We start from the raw sequence: 14,596 nt of genomic DNA on the forward strand, positions 1-14,596 counted from the left end.
GACTTATATTTTATGTACTGCTCAGCCTAGCACCGCATGAGACTTGGCATTTACAGCAGAATAAGGACAGATGCACATATACAAAGGCCCTGGATATACTTAGCCCATATTGAGCTACATTCACACTGTGACTGGTTTCATAAGCAAACGGATGTCTGGCCACAATCTAGAGACTTCACTTAATGAGTCAAGACTCTGCGTTTCATTTGAGCTTAGTTACGTTGTCACCTTTTACTCGTCAACATACAACAAACTCTATTTTTAACCGTATAATATAATTGCTAACACACACACACACACACATCTATCCACAACACATGAACAGAACTCAGCTCACAGTAAAACTTTTCTTTGTATTCTTTCGGCCAGGTGTGCCTGATTTCCTCCTCCTCCAACTACATATTCAAAATGACCTAAAGAACAGCACGGTTTCTATTACGGTTGAGAAGTGACATTTCAATGTCAGTAATTTCATTGTTCATGGATGTAGATGCTGCCATAGAAGCACACTGACAAGAGAAGAAAACAACACTCACTATTAAGAGAGAGAAACCGAACATGTCAAGACAGAAACAGGGTTCAGTTCAATTCTGTACTCCACAATAAAAAACATGTTCTTGTCTATAACCAGAATGATAATGTTTTTAGAGCAATAGGCTTTCCTGCCAGTCATTATCCTTATTACCGCATCATTCCCCTTTATGACGTGACCTTTCAGGTATTTCATTACTGCAGCAGTGGCCTATTCTGCTGAAGAACACATTTTCTTCCCATTTTGATCCTCTTACTTCCCAGCAGTACAGAGAAACCTTGGTCATTATCTGGCTTTAATAAGCCCCAGTCTTGAGTGTTCTGGTTTCTGGGAAATCACAAGTCCCCACTCTGGACTATCCACATAGTGGTGTGTACAGAACGAACCAGCAAATAAAAAGAGAAAATCTAGTCATTGCAGCCTACAAATGCCTTACTTATAGATGTCTCCAGATACTAAGATTTTAGAATATTATGGTGTAAGACAAGACTTAAATATTTGTTTAATCCCGAGAAGGCCTAACAAGGGCCTGCAGGTCAAAGTCGGCCTGATTTGCTTTTTTTTTTCACTCTTAATCAGAGAAGATACAGACTGGAAGTAAAAAAAACATCAGACAGGGTATGTGTTGTATGAATGGACATGAGGTTTCTGGTATTACGTATTGAATAATGTGGTGAATTCAATCCATTGATACAGAACACAGCCCTGGTAAAACAGAGATCTGCTTTGGAAAAATCAATGCAACACATGGCAAACCGAGTCCATGCAGGGCCAGCAGCAACCCTCCCCCCAACTTCATCAAAGACAAATCTGATACAGACATGAGTAACTCGTCTTGAACCATATCACCGTCTCCTTCATCTTAATCAGGTCTGGTAGACTACAAAGCCCATTATTCATAATTCATGTAGGTCTGTTGGTTTTAATGTCATTAGGCCGCTTCAATGGGCCATGTGTGGTTTCATAAAAGACCAGCTGGTGGTGTGTCATCTGTATAAAGACAGATTTGCTCAGTTTCCACGTACATCTCCAAAACAAGGTCTGAATCATCTGACTGGATTGTGTCCCATGCCACTGAGCTTTGATTATCAAGATATCTCAAATAATAAAAAGAACAATAACACTGTTTATGGATGGTGTTCCCTAGATCTTTTTAATTTAGACTTAACACTTAAGTTCTTTTGTTCTTCATTTTAATCTCTCGTTCCAACCACTGCTCCAAAGATCACTGCATAATATGATATTCAGCTCATCATTTAACCTAAGAATTCTGGTAAAGATTAATGTTAAAACATTTCAAATAAAGACATAATCTCTTTAAAGGCTGTGCGTTACAGTGTGTTTTACATTTTCAACTTCCTTTAGTGCATAATGTTGCTGTTTGTGCATGAAAAAGCTCTGCAAAGTTACAAAGCACAAAGTCCACTCTAAAGTAGTTATTATCTATTTCAGTAAGAAATGTTTCTGAACTTCCTTAAATGCCTCGACTCCAGTCCTGAGTTGTTTTTCCAGGAACAAGCAAGGCACAGTAGTATCCCTCATTTAAATAATCCGCACCCAAGAAATACACAAAAATAAATATGAGAGGGCGAGGCTGGGTTGAGTTGCATTAGTAGTGTGTTGCCACCATGGCCAAGAGACTGACACGGAATCACTGATCCGATTTCTTTAGGAACATAATTATGGACTCTGGTTGCAGCACACACATGAGGAGAATCTTGGCAGATTATCTTCCCTCAAATATTAAACATGCACAGACTACAGGATTTGAAAATCGTGGCACATCACACACTGCAAGATATTATTAAGATTATCATGCCAGAGGGAGCGCCTGACGTGATCTCACACAGCAGATCGTCACTGAAATTATCTTTTTTTTTAGGCGTGCTACCTTTGTGCACTCACCCGCTGCATTCATACTGAGGTGATTTCACTCCAGCGCTTCTCTTTCTCCTTACAGTTGTGATGCGTTTTGGCCACATTATACAGACAGTTATGCTACTACAAAATGTCAAGAAACCTCTATCTCCGCTATCTAACGGAGCAATACATCAGCCGTTCTGTGGTTTTGCGCATTGGCTGTGAAAGTACTGACATAATCATATATCAGCCATCATCCCGATTTAAATCCTAAATATCAAACATGTTTGGTAATAATCGGGGCCGCCCCGATTTGTGTGCGAGCAGATCGGGAGGTGCGAGATTCGATCGGTGAACGCCTCACATTTCCAGATAATCCGCACCGAACATCGGGACAGATCGAGGAGCTCGACAAGATGTTTGCTACGATTCTCGGGAGGGGGAAATTGGGGCTAAATCGGGCTAAAAATCCTGTAGTGTGAGCCAGGCTTTAGGTGATGTTTTCTCATTAAAATCATACAATTTCCTATTCATTCAATGGAACGTTTACGCACACTTAGAAATTACCAATATGGCGACGCGGCGGCTTCACTTTCATGACGTCATGAGCAATACAGTTCTTAAGATCACTGTAACACACAGCCTTTTGTGGATTATGTATTTATTTGAAATGTTTCAATGCCTTCTTTCTTTGTGTACACATTTGGGCGGTGTTATGCAAATCTTCCCACACCGTGACCTAGATATGTGGGGCGTGTTTGAAGAAGACGTTTTAGGAAGGCTTGGCTTTAGAAAGAATATGTCTTTAGGTTTGAGACTTTAATCTTTATGACTTTACTGATCTTCTGTGTGCACAAACAGCTTTTAACACTCCAAAGACAAAGGAAAACATTCAATTGCATATTAATCATATAAATAATTTAACCTCACAAATTCCTTGATTCCTATATGTGCACTTGCTTATACTTGTGTTTTGGCCCATCATGTTGATTTTTAAAACTGTAGAACAAGTATTATAGTATCGTTTTGTGCCTATCACAACTCAAAATACATTGCAACATTTATTATGCCATGCTGTAAATGCCTCTTTTTGGCTGGAACCAAAAACATGCTGTTTTTATATGTCCTTTTAAATGCAAATAAAGCTGCTGCTCCATAGGTTACTATGGCAACAACAAACATTAAATCAGTTTGTTTTAAATAATGATCATCTCCATTGCACTTACATCATGACATTGCTGTCCTTAAGGTCAAATACACACAAGGTTATGTCAATATGATCATGTCAATATGAATTCAACCTCATTTAAAGTTAAAGGCGAGACAGTAACTTGTTGCACACTGTCTATAATCTAAATCAAAATCTGTGCTGCACATAGACCTCTTGACTGACGTTAAAGGGGTAGTTCACCCAAAAAAATGATGCTTATCTGCTTACCCCCAAGGCATCTAAGATGTGACCTTGTTTCTTTAGTAGAACACAAACCAAGATTTTTAGAGATTTAACCATCCCTTTAATTTACATACCTTCATATTTATATGAAGCTCTTTTAAATGCAAATACCAGAACTGTGACTGCAGATGCTTTTATCTAAAGCGACTTACAAATGAGAACAGTCGAAGCAATCAAAAACAGCAAATATATATATATATATATATATATATATATATGTGTGTTCCTGTAGCTCATTTGGTAGAGCATTGCGTTAGCAAGCAAGCTAGCGCAAGGTTGGGGGTTCGATTCCTCGGGAACACATGATAGGTAAAAATTGATAGCCTGAATGCACTGTAAGTCGCTTTGGATAAAAGTGTCTGCTAAATGCATAAATTTAATTTTATTTATATATATATATATATATATTACAGATCAGTGGCTATAACAAGTCGCTGTTAGCTTAACACAGTGCACGTAGCAAGGGCTTTTAAATAATAAAATAAATAAAAAGAAAACAGATAGAATAGAAAAAGGATAGAGGAAGCTAGTGTTAGAGGTCTATATACACATAATTGCATAATAAATGAAAATAAAATAGAATACAAAAAGACTAGAAAGGTAGTAAGATTTTTTTTTAAGAATAGAATTAAAATAGTGAGTGTTAAAGTTAGAGGGTCAAGTAAAGATGGAAGAGAGGATATTACAAAAGGAAACTGATTTTAGTCCTACAATATAATATCCTAGTAGATATTTACATCAAAACACAGCAAGAGCAACAAGCTCAGGTTGACTAGATGTATCATGTATTGCATCGTTTTGCTTCGTTAATATTCCCATGGGCAGCTGTCAACATATTTCGCTCTCTTTTAGCTGCTAATTGACTCCCACTCTAATCAAAGCTAGAAGGATGATCCACATGATGACTGCCCCAAACACATTACTGAGGTCACAATAACAGCACTGAGGAGGAAGGCTACAGGGACAGATTGGTTACTATTGTGTTTCCACCTGTTATTGTCAGGTTATTCCAACCTGATTTGGTTGAGATCCTCTTTCTTTTCTTGCTCTGATTGATTGGCTACCGATTGCTATCGGCCGATAATCGATTTGGAAAAATTGATTGGTGGTCCCTATAAATTCCTATCTCATAAACCGATCTCACCCTTATAAACCATGCACTGTCTGACGCATAAAACCCATTTCATAGGGCCCTAAAAATTTACTTTTGTTATAGTGTTAATAAATTGTTGTTAAATTATATACGTTTCATGATTTCAATTCATAGATATGCCTTTTGATTACAAAAAAAAATAAAAAATCCATTAAAACGAAGTCCAGGAATAACATAAATGGGGGAAAAAATATAAAATGGGGAAAAATATAACAGAATTAGGGAAAAATTGTGAGATTGCATAGGACCCTACCACTAAGGTTATATCAGCATCTGCCCTCCATGCATGAGGTCAGACAGGCATTGACTGCTTTCACCAATGCAAAACCACTTCCCTCATCCTCTTACATAACACACTCAGAGCAAAGAACCCATCCACCATCAGACCTACAGACACATATGCAGGTCCATCACTTTTCACTGCATAAAAACCCTGAACATTATTACATAATCAGCACAGCTGCTGCCGGTTTCATCTGAGATTAAACCAAGAGAGGAGAGCAAATCTGCTGTAGTATTTCCCAAAGATCCTGTTACACTGGCCAAGAAAAACTGAGGGACCCCACACTTCCTCTTTTTCAGACCATTAAAAGAACAAGACTTTCAGGAACACAATCATAAACCTTATGTGTAGATGTTGTGAAACAATATCCAACACAAAAAAATGTGCTAAACAATAAAAACCAACAAATCTATAACACTTTTTTTATATTTAACATTATTTGACTCCATTAAAGTCATTATGTCAAATATAAGTTAGTCCTACATTACTGTGACTACAATAAATATTTTCAGTCACTATTCAAGGGAACATGAAGTCCAATTGCCTAGCCCATGTAACATAATACAGTCAACTAACATGACACACCAAAGACGAAAAGAGCAAAGTGTCCGCGAGGAACAATGACAAAACAAATGCATTAATTGCCCAACATGGCATGGCAAATGGACCAGTAAAGCTACAACCCCACTAAAATAACAGAGTTAGAGTGCACACACAAATGCATTCTAAGAAACCAAGCATGTGCTGTGATAAATGACTGTGTAACCATCTGCAGACGTGGCATTTTGCACAAATAAATACGCATGGCTGATGTCACCGAGGTTACATTGTAAGACCCTTCCAGCAGGCCTGCAATAGCTGTCCTAATGATGAGGACGTTGATAATACTGTATGCAAGGAGATTATGGCATCTGACACCATAATTTAATTGACATGACCCTGATGACAGGAAAGCCATGTTGTTCGGCCTGATTAACTATAATTAATCACCATTTTCTCATACCACACTACTACATGTCAAAACAAGCTGCAACAAATATAAATGTACATGCAAATGTGTGTGTGTGTACCTACCTAACCAGATTTGGGGGACAAATGTGAGCAAAACCTGATCAAATTGCCGAAAACTCAAATTTGTGGACGTCCTCATTACTAAAAGTAGTATAAAATAAACAAAACAAAAAAAATCAGAAATTTTAATAATACATAAAGTTTTCTGTGAGGGGTAAGCGTGGGTTTAGGCTTAAAAAAAAAAGTGTATAATTATCTGAATATAAAACCAATATAAGTCTAAGTAATGTCTTCACTTAGCTACGCAAAACGTCTGTCTGTGTGTCTGTGTGTGTGTGTGCAGGCATGTACTGGCCATCGGGACTACCGGGAGATTCCCGGTGGGCCGCGGTCTGGTTGGGCCAGTGCGTTATGTATTTTGTTTTTAAATCATTATTTATCGCAAATATATTCGTAAGTATATTTTTGTACAGTCCAATTCCGGCCTTACGTGTCTCTCTCATGAAGCCGCAAGATGCTTTTTTTGTTTTTACGTTAGTCACAATAATTTATTTAAAACATTACAAAAAGCAGTATAAATAATAGATAAAATGACGCGTGCGCATGATGCTGATGCGAGCTGCGAGACGTGACGTGTTCACTGCTCATTGGCCAATCAGAATCAAGTTACAGCCTTGAAAAGCGGCCGCTTTACAACTGCGACGAAATTCAATATGTTAAATAATAAAATATCTACGCGTAAAGGAGGGGCCGAAAGTTGAGAGAGAGAAAACGACAAGCACTTGGCAGATGCCACCAAATGTGTCAAGATAAATAAATGATTTGCTGGAAGGCAAAAGACTTAAGTGAAGACGTCCTCAGGGCGGGACTTGACTGCTGAGGTGAGACAGAAATATAATGATACACGGAGGCTACTGCATTGTTTTGTTTAAAAAAGTTAGGATATTCCAGGTGTAATATGCCACCACTCGCTGATCTATATAAATTGCATTTAAAATTCTCAGCTCTCAAGTTCTGTCTATTTTATTACAAAATTCAGACAATACTGTTTTGGCGTCAGAGAATGTGACGTGACAGATCGCTTTAGTGCCTCAGTTCAAGTAAACCGATCATCTGTTACTTTCTGTTTAAAGATACAGTACAACTTACAGAAATTTATATATGCCTCAGAAATAATATCGATCAGTTATCAGTCAAAACAGCAGGAGAACAATTATTTCACAGAATGTTACATTTACCTCAAGAAAGCCCTTTAAAGACCATAGCAAGGTTAGTTGAGATTGAAAAAAAGCCATAAGAAAGGAGTATTTTGCAAAATATGTGCACTACAGAACATATTTATTATATTTTCACCTAAAGTATTTTACATTTGATTATGCAATATCTGTACCTGAAAACGGTGCTATTTATGATGATTTTTTAACATTTTTATTACTGACTGTTCACTTGTCTTCATTAATGTCTGAACTTAATAGTTAGTGTTTATTGTGGTATTGAAATTACAATTGTGAAATGAGATTGCAGCTTATTTACAAAGAAAACAATAGCAATTTTATTTTTATCTTTATTTATGTATTTATTTTTGGCAGGGCAAGAAAAGTTCTGAACCCTAGCATTGAGCTCTGCATTTGAATAAAGTGACGTGACATTCAGCAAAGTATGGTGACCCACACTTAACCCATCCGAAGTGCACACACACACAGAGCAGTGAACACACACACACACACACACACACACACACACACACACACTGTGAACACACACCCGGAGCAGTGGGCAGCCATTTATGCTGCGGCTTTTTAAAGGCCTTTGATTATGTTATGAAAAATTTAAAATAAATCACTACACAACGTTCTTTGTCTTAATTACTCTTTTATTTTTATTGTAGATCAGTGGTCTTTATAAATAATGCTTACTATAGTTCAGTGGTCTTAATACTAGCCTACTATAAGCAGCCAACAGGTCAGAGGTAATTTGTGTGAATTAATATAAAAAAAAAAGTGTTATGTTGCAGCACATGAAATATAGTTACAGCAGAAATTGTGTACCCTAAGCATTAATATTTATATTAGAATAATAAGAAGCACATAAATTAAGACCTTTAGATATTTAAAATAAAGCCTGATAAAATAATTTACATTTTCTTTGTTTATTATTTTAATAGTTTTTTCTTGGTTTTGATAGTAATACATTCTAATCAGTAATTTTACATCCAGATTAATGTATGTATAGACATATAGTGTGTGTGTGTGTGTGTGTGTGTGTGTGTGTGTGTGTGTGTGCGCATGTTTACATGCATGGTGGGCCGGTCTGGATGAAGTCCAGGGCTGATTTTTTGTCCCAGTCCAGCCCTGTGTGTGTGTGTGTGTGTGTGTGTGTGTGTGTGTGTGTGTGTGTGTGTGTGTGTGTGAAAGCGTAATTTAGTTAAATAGAAGGTTACACGAATGTGGTGTTTCAGCTTATGCTGCCAGTGATACAGATCATTCTGCAGAATCACGGAAGACAGTTCCTCAGTAACCGACATCATTCAACAAGTCGTAAGTTAAATAATTGTCTGTGACTAACTATACTAACAAAACAATTTCAAAAATTATAACTGCCGTTGGTCAAAGGTCAGTTGAACCAGGTGGGAGTTGGTTTGCGCTGCTCTAGTTGTTTACCGTGAGCGAGACTCACCTGTATGACACCTGTTTCCGGATGTTGAGGTGTAGGAACTCGCTGCTCTCCGCCTGGTTCTCAGGAGTCAGTCGCTCACACTCGTGAGGTTTTAAAGTTGCTCCGCCGTGTCCGGTTTCAGAAAGGAACACGTCCTCCTCTTCCACCACGTCTTCCAAGGTCGGGGAGATCACGACCGGTGAGTCTGCGGAGCTGAGCGCCTCGCGAGACGAACCGTAAGCGGTCGCGTCTGATGCCATTTATTAAACTAACTTAATAACCGTGAAGTGTCACACTGAGAGGTGCAGACGACGTTGAAAGGATATGTGTGGTTACCGTCAGGTCGCACGAGTGTAATAACTGCAGAATTGTTGTATCGGGGCAGTTTGTGATATATTTGGTCATCACAGTCGGTTACGACGACCACCTCGAAGCACACACAGCTGACTGTGTCATAATAAGGCCCCGCCCACATGTACTACCGATTCAGGTTTAGCCAATCATATGTGAGAATGTCAATAATCCCCACCCATCGTAACCACAGCCGCGGAATCATCCAATCACAAAAAAGAACACGCTCTCTCTCTCTCGCTCTCTCTCGCTGTGTCACCATAAACTAAACCTAAACAACTGGCACTGGCACAGAGCCACAGCACTTCAGACAAGACTCAGGAAAACGCAGATTCCGTGTACTGTCAAATTTGACCATTACATGATATTGTGTCAGAAGCCAAAGTTGTCGGTATTATTTATTTGTTGACAAGTCGACACTATTTGTACATAAATGTGTACAAAAGTCTGCTTTTAGAAATAGAGCATTGTTTTCTTTTTGAATAGTATGTATGCGTGTGAACATATTGTGATATTAAACTCAATTCAGTACAATAAAGCAAAAACTGACATAGTTTTGTTTTCACTGGCGATAATATTCCAATGGTTTTGAATCATGTAGGTCGGTTTTACAGTCACCACTATGCAACACATTCACAGATCACTGGATGCAATACCAGGAATGTTGTCATCCTGAATGAATTTTGAATTATACTCACACATATTCTCAGCTCTCAAGTCCCAACAGTTGCTGGAATTTTCATGCATTAAAGCTTCTGTGTAAATGTTAGGGCGCAAATCTTTTTGTCTCAAATTCAGATCACTGATGATCTAACAGCCATTACAACCTCCTACTAATGTACTTCCACACACACCTCTGCAATTTTGTGTTTCATCTGAAAATGTGTAGTCAGTGAGTGAGAAACTTGTGCAAACAATAACTGAATTATATTTATTTGTTTTCCTGCCATGAAAGGATCAAGAGTGACAAGAGTGAACTATTATTTATTATTACCATTATTATTATTATTATTATTATTAATTTATTTATTTATTGGTGTTGATAGAATTGCATGGAAAGCTCAGTTTGTTGAAACAGAGGCAGAGAGAATATTTAAAATTCTGAATTTAATAGGAACACTTTTCTTAACAGGATCATAACACGAGGTTTCTCCTGAGAGAATCGGATGATGGTATGGGGAACTATGGATATTTGTGTGGGCAGAACACAGTCTATGTTATTTTTCTCTTCCTCCTCTCATAATTTCTTTATCCTCCATCTCTCTCTCTCTTTGGCTTTTATTTTTCTTTACACAACCTCTGTGAGAAGTGTGTAAGTGTTCTTACAATTAGTACCTTTATAGCACAAAATGGCTGATGTTACATGTATAAGATCCTAGAAAAGACATAACCTTCATCTATCAGGAAATATCATTAACAAGATGGAGCCCAATTTAACAGCACATACAAATTGAGTGACTTACAGTGTTGTCATTGTTTTGTTAATAATATTACAGTAGGTCAGAATGAATTCTGTTTGCAAGATTGTGTGCTTCTGGACAGTTTTAGTCATAAAGTGGATGAATCGATATGGAAACCAAAGAAACCACAGAGCAAATTCTCTCCACATAAAATACTGTAGGTGTTGCATTAAAATGTAGAAATATTCATAGGTGGCTCATGCTGCATATTTTAAAATGTAATGTTGTCATTTTTAAACTGCACTTTTTGTCACTTTTAAACTAAAGCAATGCTAGACATTTTGAAATATACTAGGGCCCCTGAATGAATCCAGTTTCTATACAGTAACACTCAGTCCTGCACAATCATTCTGAAGCCTAAAAATCAATTACAGTTAATCTGGTAAAGAGTTTACTTGCACATCTTCAACATAGTAGTTTCATGTATGTTGTTAAAACTATTTTAAACTATTGTGATGCTTCTATTTGACCTCAACATTTTACAAGCAGCAGACATGTTCACACAGTTATCATCATTGATTGACACTTTACTACTGTTCATTACTGAATGCATTTTAAACCTGATATACCAGTTTGAACTGATATTTGTTCAGTGTTGTTTATCATATCATGCGCTCACACATATACTGTAGTTTGCAGAAGCAGAATATGTGATACTGTTTGTTTTTAGTGCTGTACCAGGTTATATGCCAGAAATTCTCAGATATTTTGGTAGAGATTGCTTAATTTTAAATATATTTGTAAATATCAAAAATGTATACACTATATATTGCATAAAAATTTACATAAAAATTAAATAAGTTCTGGTCATATTGTCATAGCCCAATGAAAAAAAGAAAAAAACTAACAACATACTGCACAGATGTGTATAGTACGGGACAGCTAAAGGCCTGACCCCTGCTGGTCATAAAAAAAGGAAATACGATGAACACTTGAGACAATCCATGACCCTAAAAATCAGTTGGGACACACAACTTTTTAGGTGAAATAATAATAATAACTAACATATTTCTTATAAATTATAATTTATTTCTTATATTTTTCCTTTTACCCGTTTCACATTACAATTATTATCTTATCATATGTATTCTTGTATTTTATTGTCTTTGTTAAGCACCAGTACATCAAGACAAATTCCTTGTACACGTATACCCAGATTGGCAATAAAGCTGGTTCTGATAAAAATGGTATAAAAGTGAAAATAAGACAGGAGACATTGAGTTGCATCTGCAAATTTTTGTATTTTGCTTCATTCTAATTCTACTTTAGATAAGACAGAAAAAACAAGAGGTTCAGAGCTTAGATACAGAGCCAGATTCATACATAGATACAAATCAACCCAAGCCGCGTGGTGATTAACAAAATGCACAGGAAATATAAAAATACGTCCTCCATATTTACAACCAACCATATAATCAGTCATATGTACAAAGGGCAGAGATACAGGTAATATCAGCAACAATTACATTTAAAGCATAAACTTCATTGATAGTCTGGGCATTAGATTCAATTCCAGAACACTCAAGATATTCTGGGGTTCCAGGTTTGAGACAAATTTTCTGTGAACATTGTGCAATGAAGTCAAAAAGCTCTTTAAAAAACTACGGTGAATATTCCTGTTAAAAACCAATAAACATTCAGTTAAAAAAAAAAAACCTACTACAGTGAATTCATATTTACTCTGACAATAGGATGTTATCTACAGTTGTGGGGTTTTTTTCCCATTGTGTTCTGGCACATATACCACAGAGTAATTTATTAAAACTGGCAGTGATGAATTCCTTTGTGGCAACCACTTTCATTACTAAAGTTTAATAAGCACCAAAAAAACAAAAAACAAATTGAGCATGAAAATATCAGTGGTTATCTCTAGCTGTACAATAAAAATTATATTGCGGCTAAAGCATCAGAGGACTTCATGGAAATTGATTTAATAAAGAAAAATCAAAAGACAATGATTTTATGAATAACAAATAGTTTCTAAACAGCGACATCTATAACATAAAAACAATTCTCTCCTTTAAGAAAAGAAAAAGACAACCGTAAATCATTTTTACATAACTGCTCTATCAACTCCCAGATATTTGCGGTGAATTTTACAGTGGTCACAGTTCGCTCATGTACAGAATATAGACAGTCTAAACTAGCAAGTATTCCATAATCAGAAAAATGTGTTTAAATAACATACATTTTTAAAGAGGTTCACTTTTCTTAAAGGGAACGACTTTGTTTTCAATTGTTTATCCATTATAGCCTTGGTTTTGTAATAGATTCATATGGATTGTACAGAATTCTTCAGAAATTGAACGTGATCAGATGTGCACAGGATTTGATCATCCCTGTTCCCTTTTCTCTATATATACAAAACTTTCTTTACACAGAAATAAAGATAACTGAAAAAAAAAACTGTTTAACAGTTATTACAACAAGACCATGTAAACTTTACATCATCTTTCATTTAAAAAACAAACAATCAATAACTTTCATATTTTTTTTTTGTGCATAAAATAAATATGCTCTTTTTGGATGCTGCAAATACTAGAATATATTATGGATAAACTTTTATTTCAGTACAAAAGCCTCTGCCTTTTAAAAGTAGAAAACGAAAATAAAACGCATTAATAAAAGTAAGTGAAGTAAAAGTTTAAGAGGAAACTATGCGATTAGGAGCATCTTAAATATGACTATGTGAAAAAGAATGTGAAGGCACTTAAATCAATTGGTTTTCCTAGTGCAAAAAAAGTGCAATCCAGCTAGAAAAAACAAAACAAGCCAAGATGGCAGAGGAAGAAACTGCAGAGTACGTCAGGCACCTGTGATTACACCTGCTGGAAAACATTCAGAGATTTGAAAAGTCATCATAAAACGAAGAAAGGGGGTTGAAGTAAGGATATGTAGTAAATGGACAGTCTCATGGCTTTTTAGAAAAATCAAAACAAACACTCATGTACTTTCCCTCCCGCACCCTGTGTGTGAAGGGTTTAGAGAATCACATCCATCTCCTCTCTTCTCTCTCAGTCCGTAACCTCAGTGCTTGCCGGTTAAGGAGAGTTTCAGTGTATGGATGGACACATTTCTCTTCTCACAGTTCTGGGGCTGAATGTCATTGGGGTTGGATTGTGGCATGAGGCTTGTTTGTTTGTTAGGACGGTGTCAGGAGACTCAGGATCTGTAACAGCAAGGGTCGAAGGCCAAGTAGTGCAGGATCATCGGACGTCAATGGAGGCCTGTGTGATGAGGCAGCTCGACCCAGAGGGGTTAAAAATATTCAGCTCCTCCCTCAGGATCCTGCTTTCTGAGAGAGAAAGAGACCATTACTATTTATTCACATTATGCAATGGCATTCAAAAGTGTGGGGTAGGTATGATTTTTAAATGTTAAATATAAGTCTCTTATGATTATCAAGCCTGTTAAAAACTGTTGTGATGTAAGTTTAAAAGAACAGCATTAAAATAAAATAAATTAAAGAGCAATTAAACGGCACTTTAAATCTGTACAATCAGTTATCAGTTGATATAAAATTTTCAATATCAAATGATACCTGTACAATTAAAAAACTTTTTCCATCCTCTAACATGTTTAGTTAATCTATAAAAAGGCCTAAATTTAGGGGAAGTCGTGGCCTAATGGTTAGAGAGCTGGAATTGCAATCGAAGGGTTGTGAGTTCGAGTCTCGGGCTGGCAGGAATTGTAGGTGGGGGGAGTGCATGTACAGTGTTTTCTCCACCCTCAATACCACGACTACGATCACGGTTTGTGTGTGTGAACTTTGGATGGGTTAAATGCAGAGCACGAGTTCCGAGTATGGGTCACCATACTTGGCTGTATGTCACTTCAC

General features: G+C 36.8%; 2 protein-coding genes across 4 annotated transcripts in view; both read right to left on the bottom strand.

Annotated features, from left to right (window-relative positions):
* LOC128016807 (diacylglycerol kinase zeta) overlaps positions 1-9,398 on the bottom strand; it is a 107,540-nt gene extending 98,142 nt beyond the window's left edge. For 2 of the 3 annotated variants that reach the window (XM_052601619.1, XM_052601617.1), the window contains exon 1: positions 8,969-9,397. In XM_052601619.1, the coding sequence (XP_052457579.1) occupies positions 8,969-9,207 (239 nt within the window). In that variant the 5' untranslated portion in view covers positions 9,208-9,397. Of the gene's footprint in view, positions 1-8,968 lie in introns of all 3 variants that reach the window. The other variant, XM_052601616.1, reaches the window with a different exon arrangement.
* Positions 9,399-11,950: 2,552 nt separating this feature from the next.
* LOC128016808 (cyclic AMP-responsive element-binding protein 3-like protein 1) overlaps positions 11,951-14,596 on the bottom strand; it is a 31,930-nt gene continuing 29,284 nt past the window's right edge. Inside the window, exon 12 of the mRNA XM_052601624.1 lies at positions 11,951-14,053. Within this exon, the coding sequence (XP_052457584.1) occupies positions 14,017-14,053 (37 nt within the window). The 3' untranslated portion in view covers positions 11,951-14,016. The remainder of the gene's footprint in view (positions 14,054-14,596) is intronic.

This window comes from Carassius gibelio, chromosome A7, assembly GCF_023724105.1.
Source record: "Carassius gibelio isolate Cgi1373 ecotype wild population from Czech Republic chromosome A7, carGib1.2-hapl.c, whole genome shotgun sequence".
NCBI lineage: Eukaryota > Metazoa > Chordata > Actinopteri > Cypriniformes > Cyprinidae > Carassius > Carassius gibelio.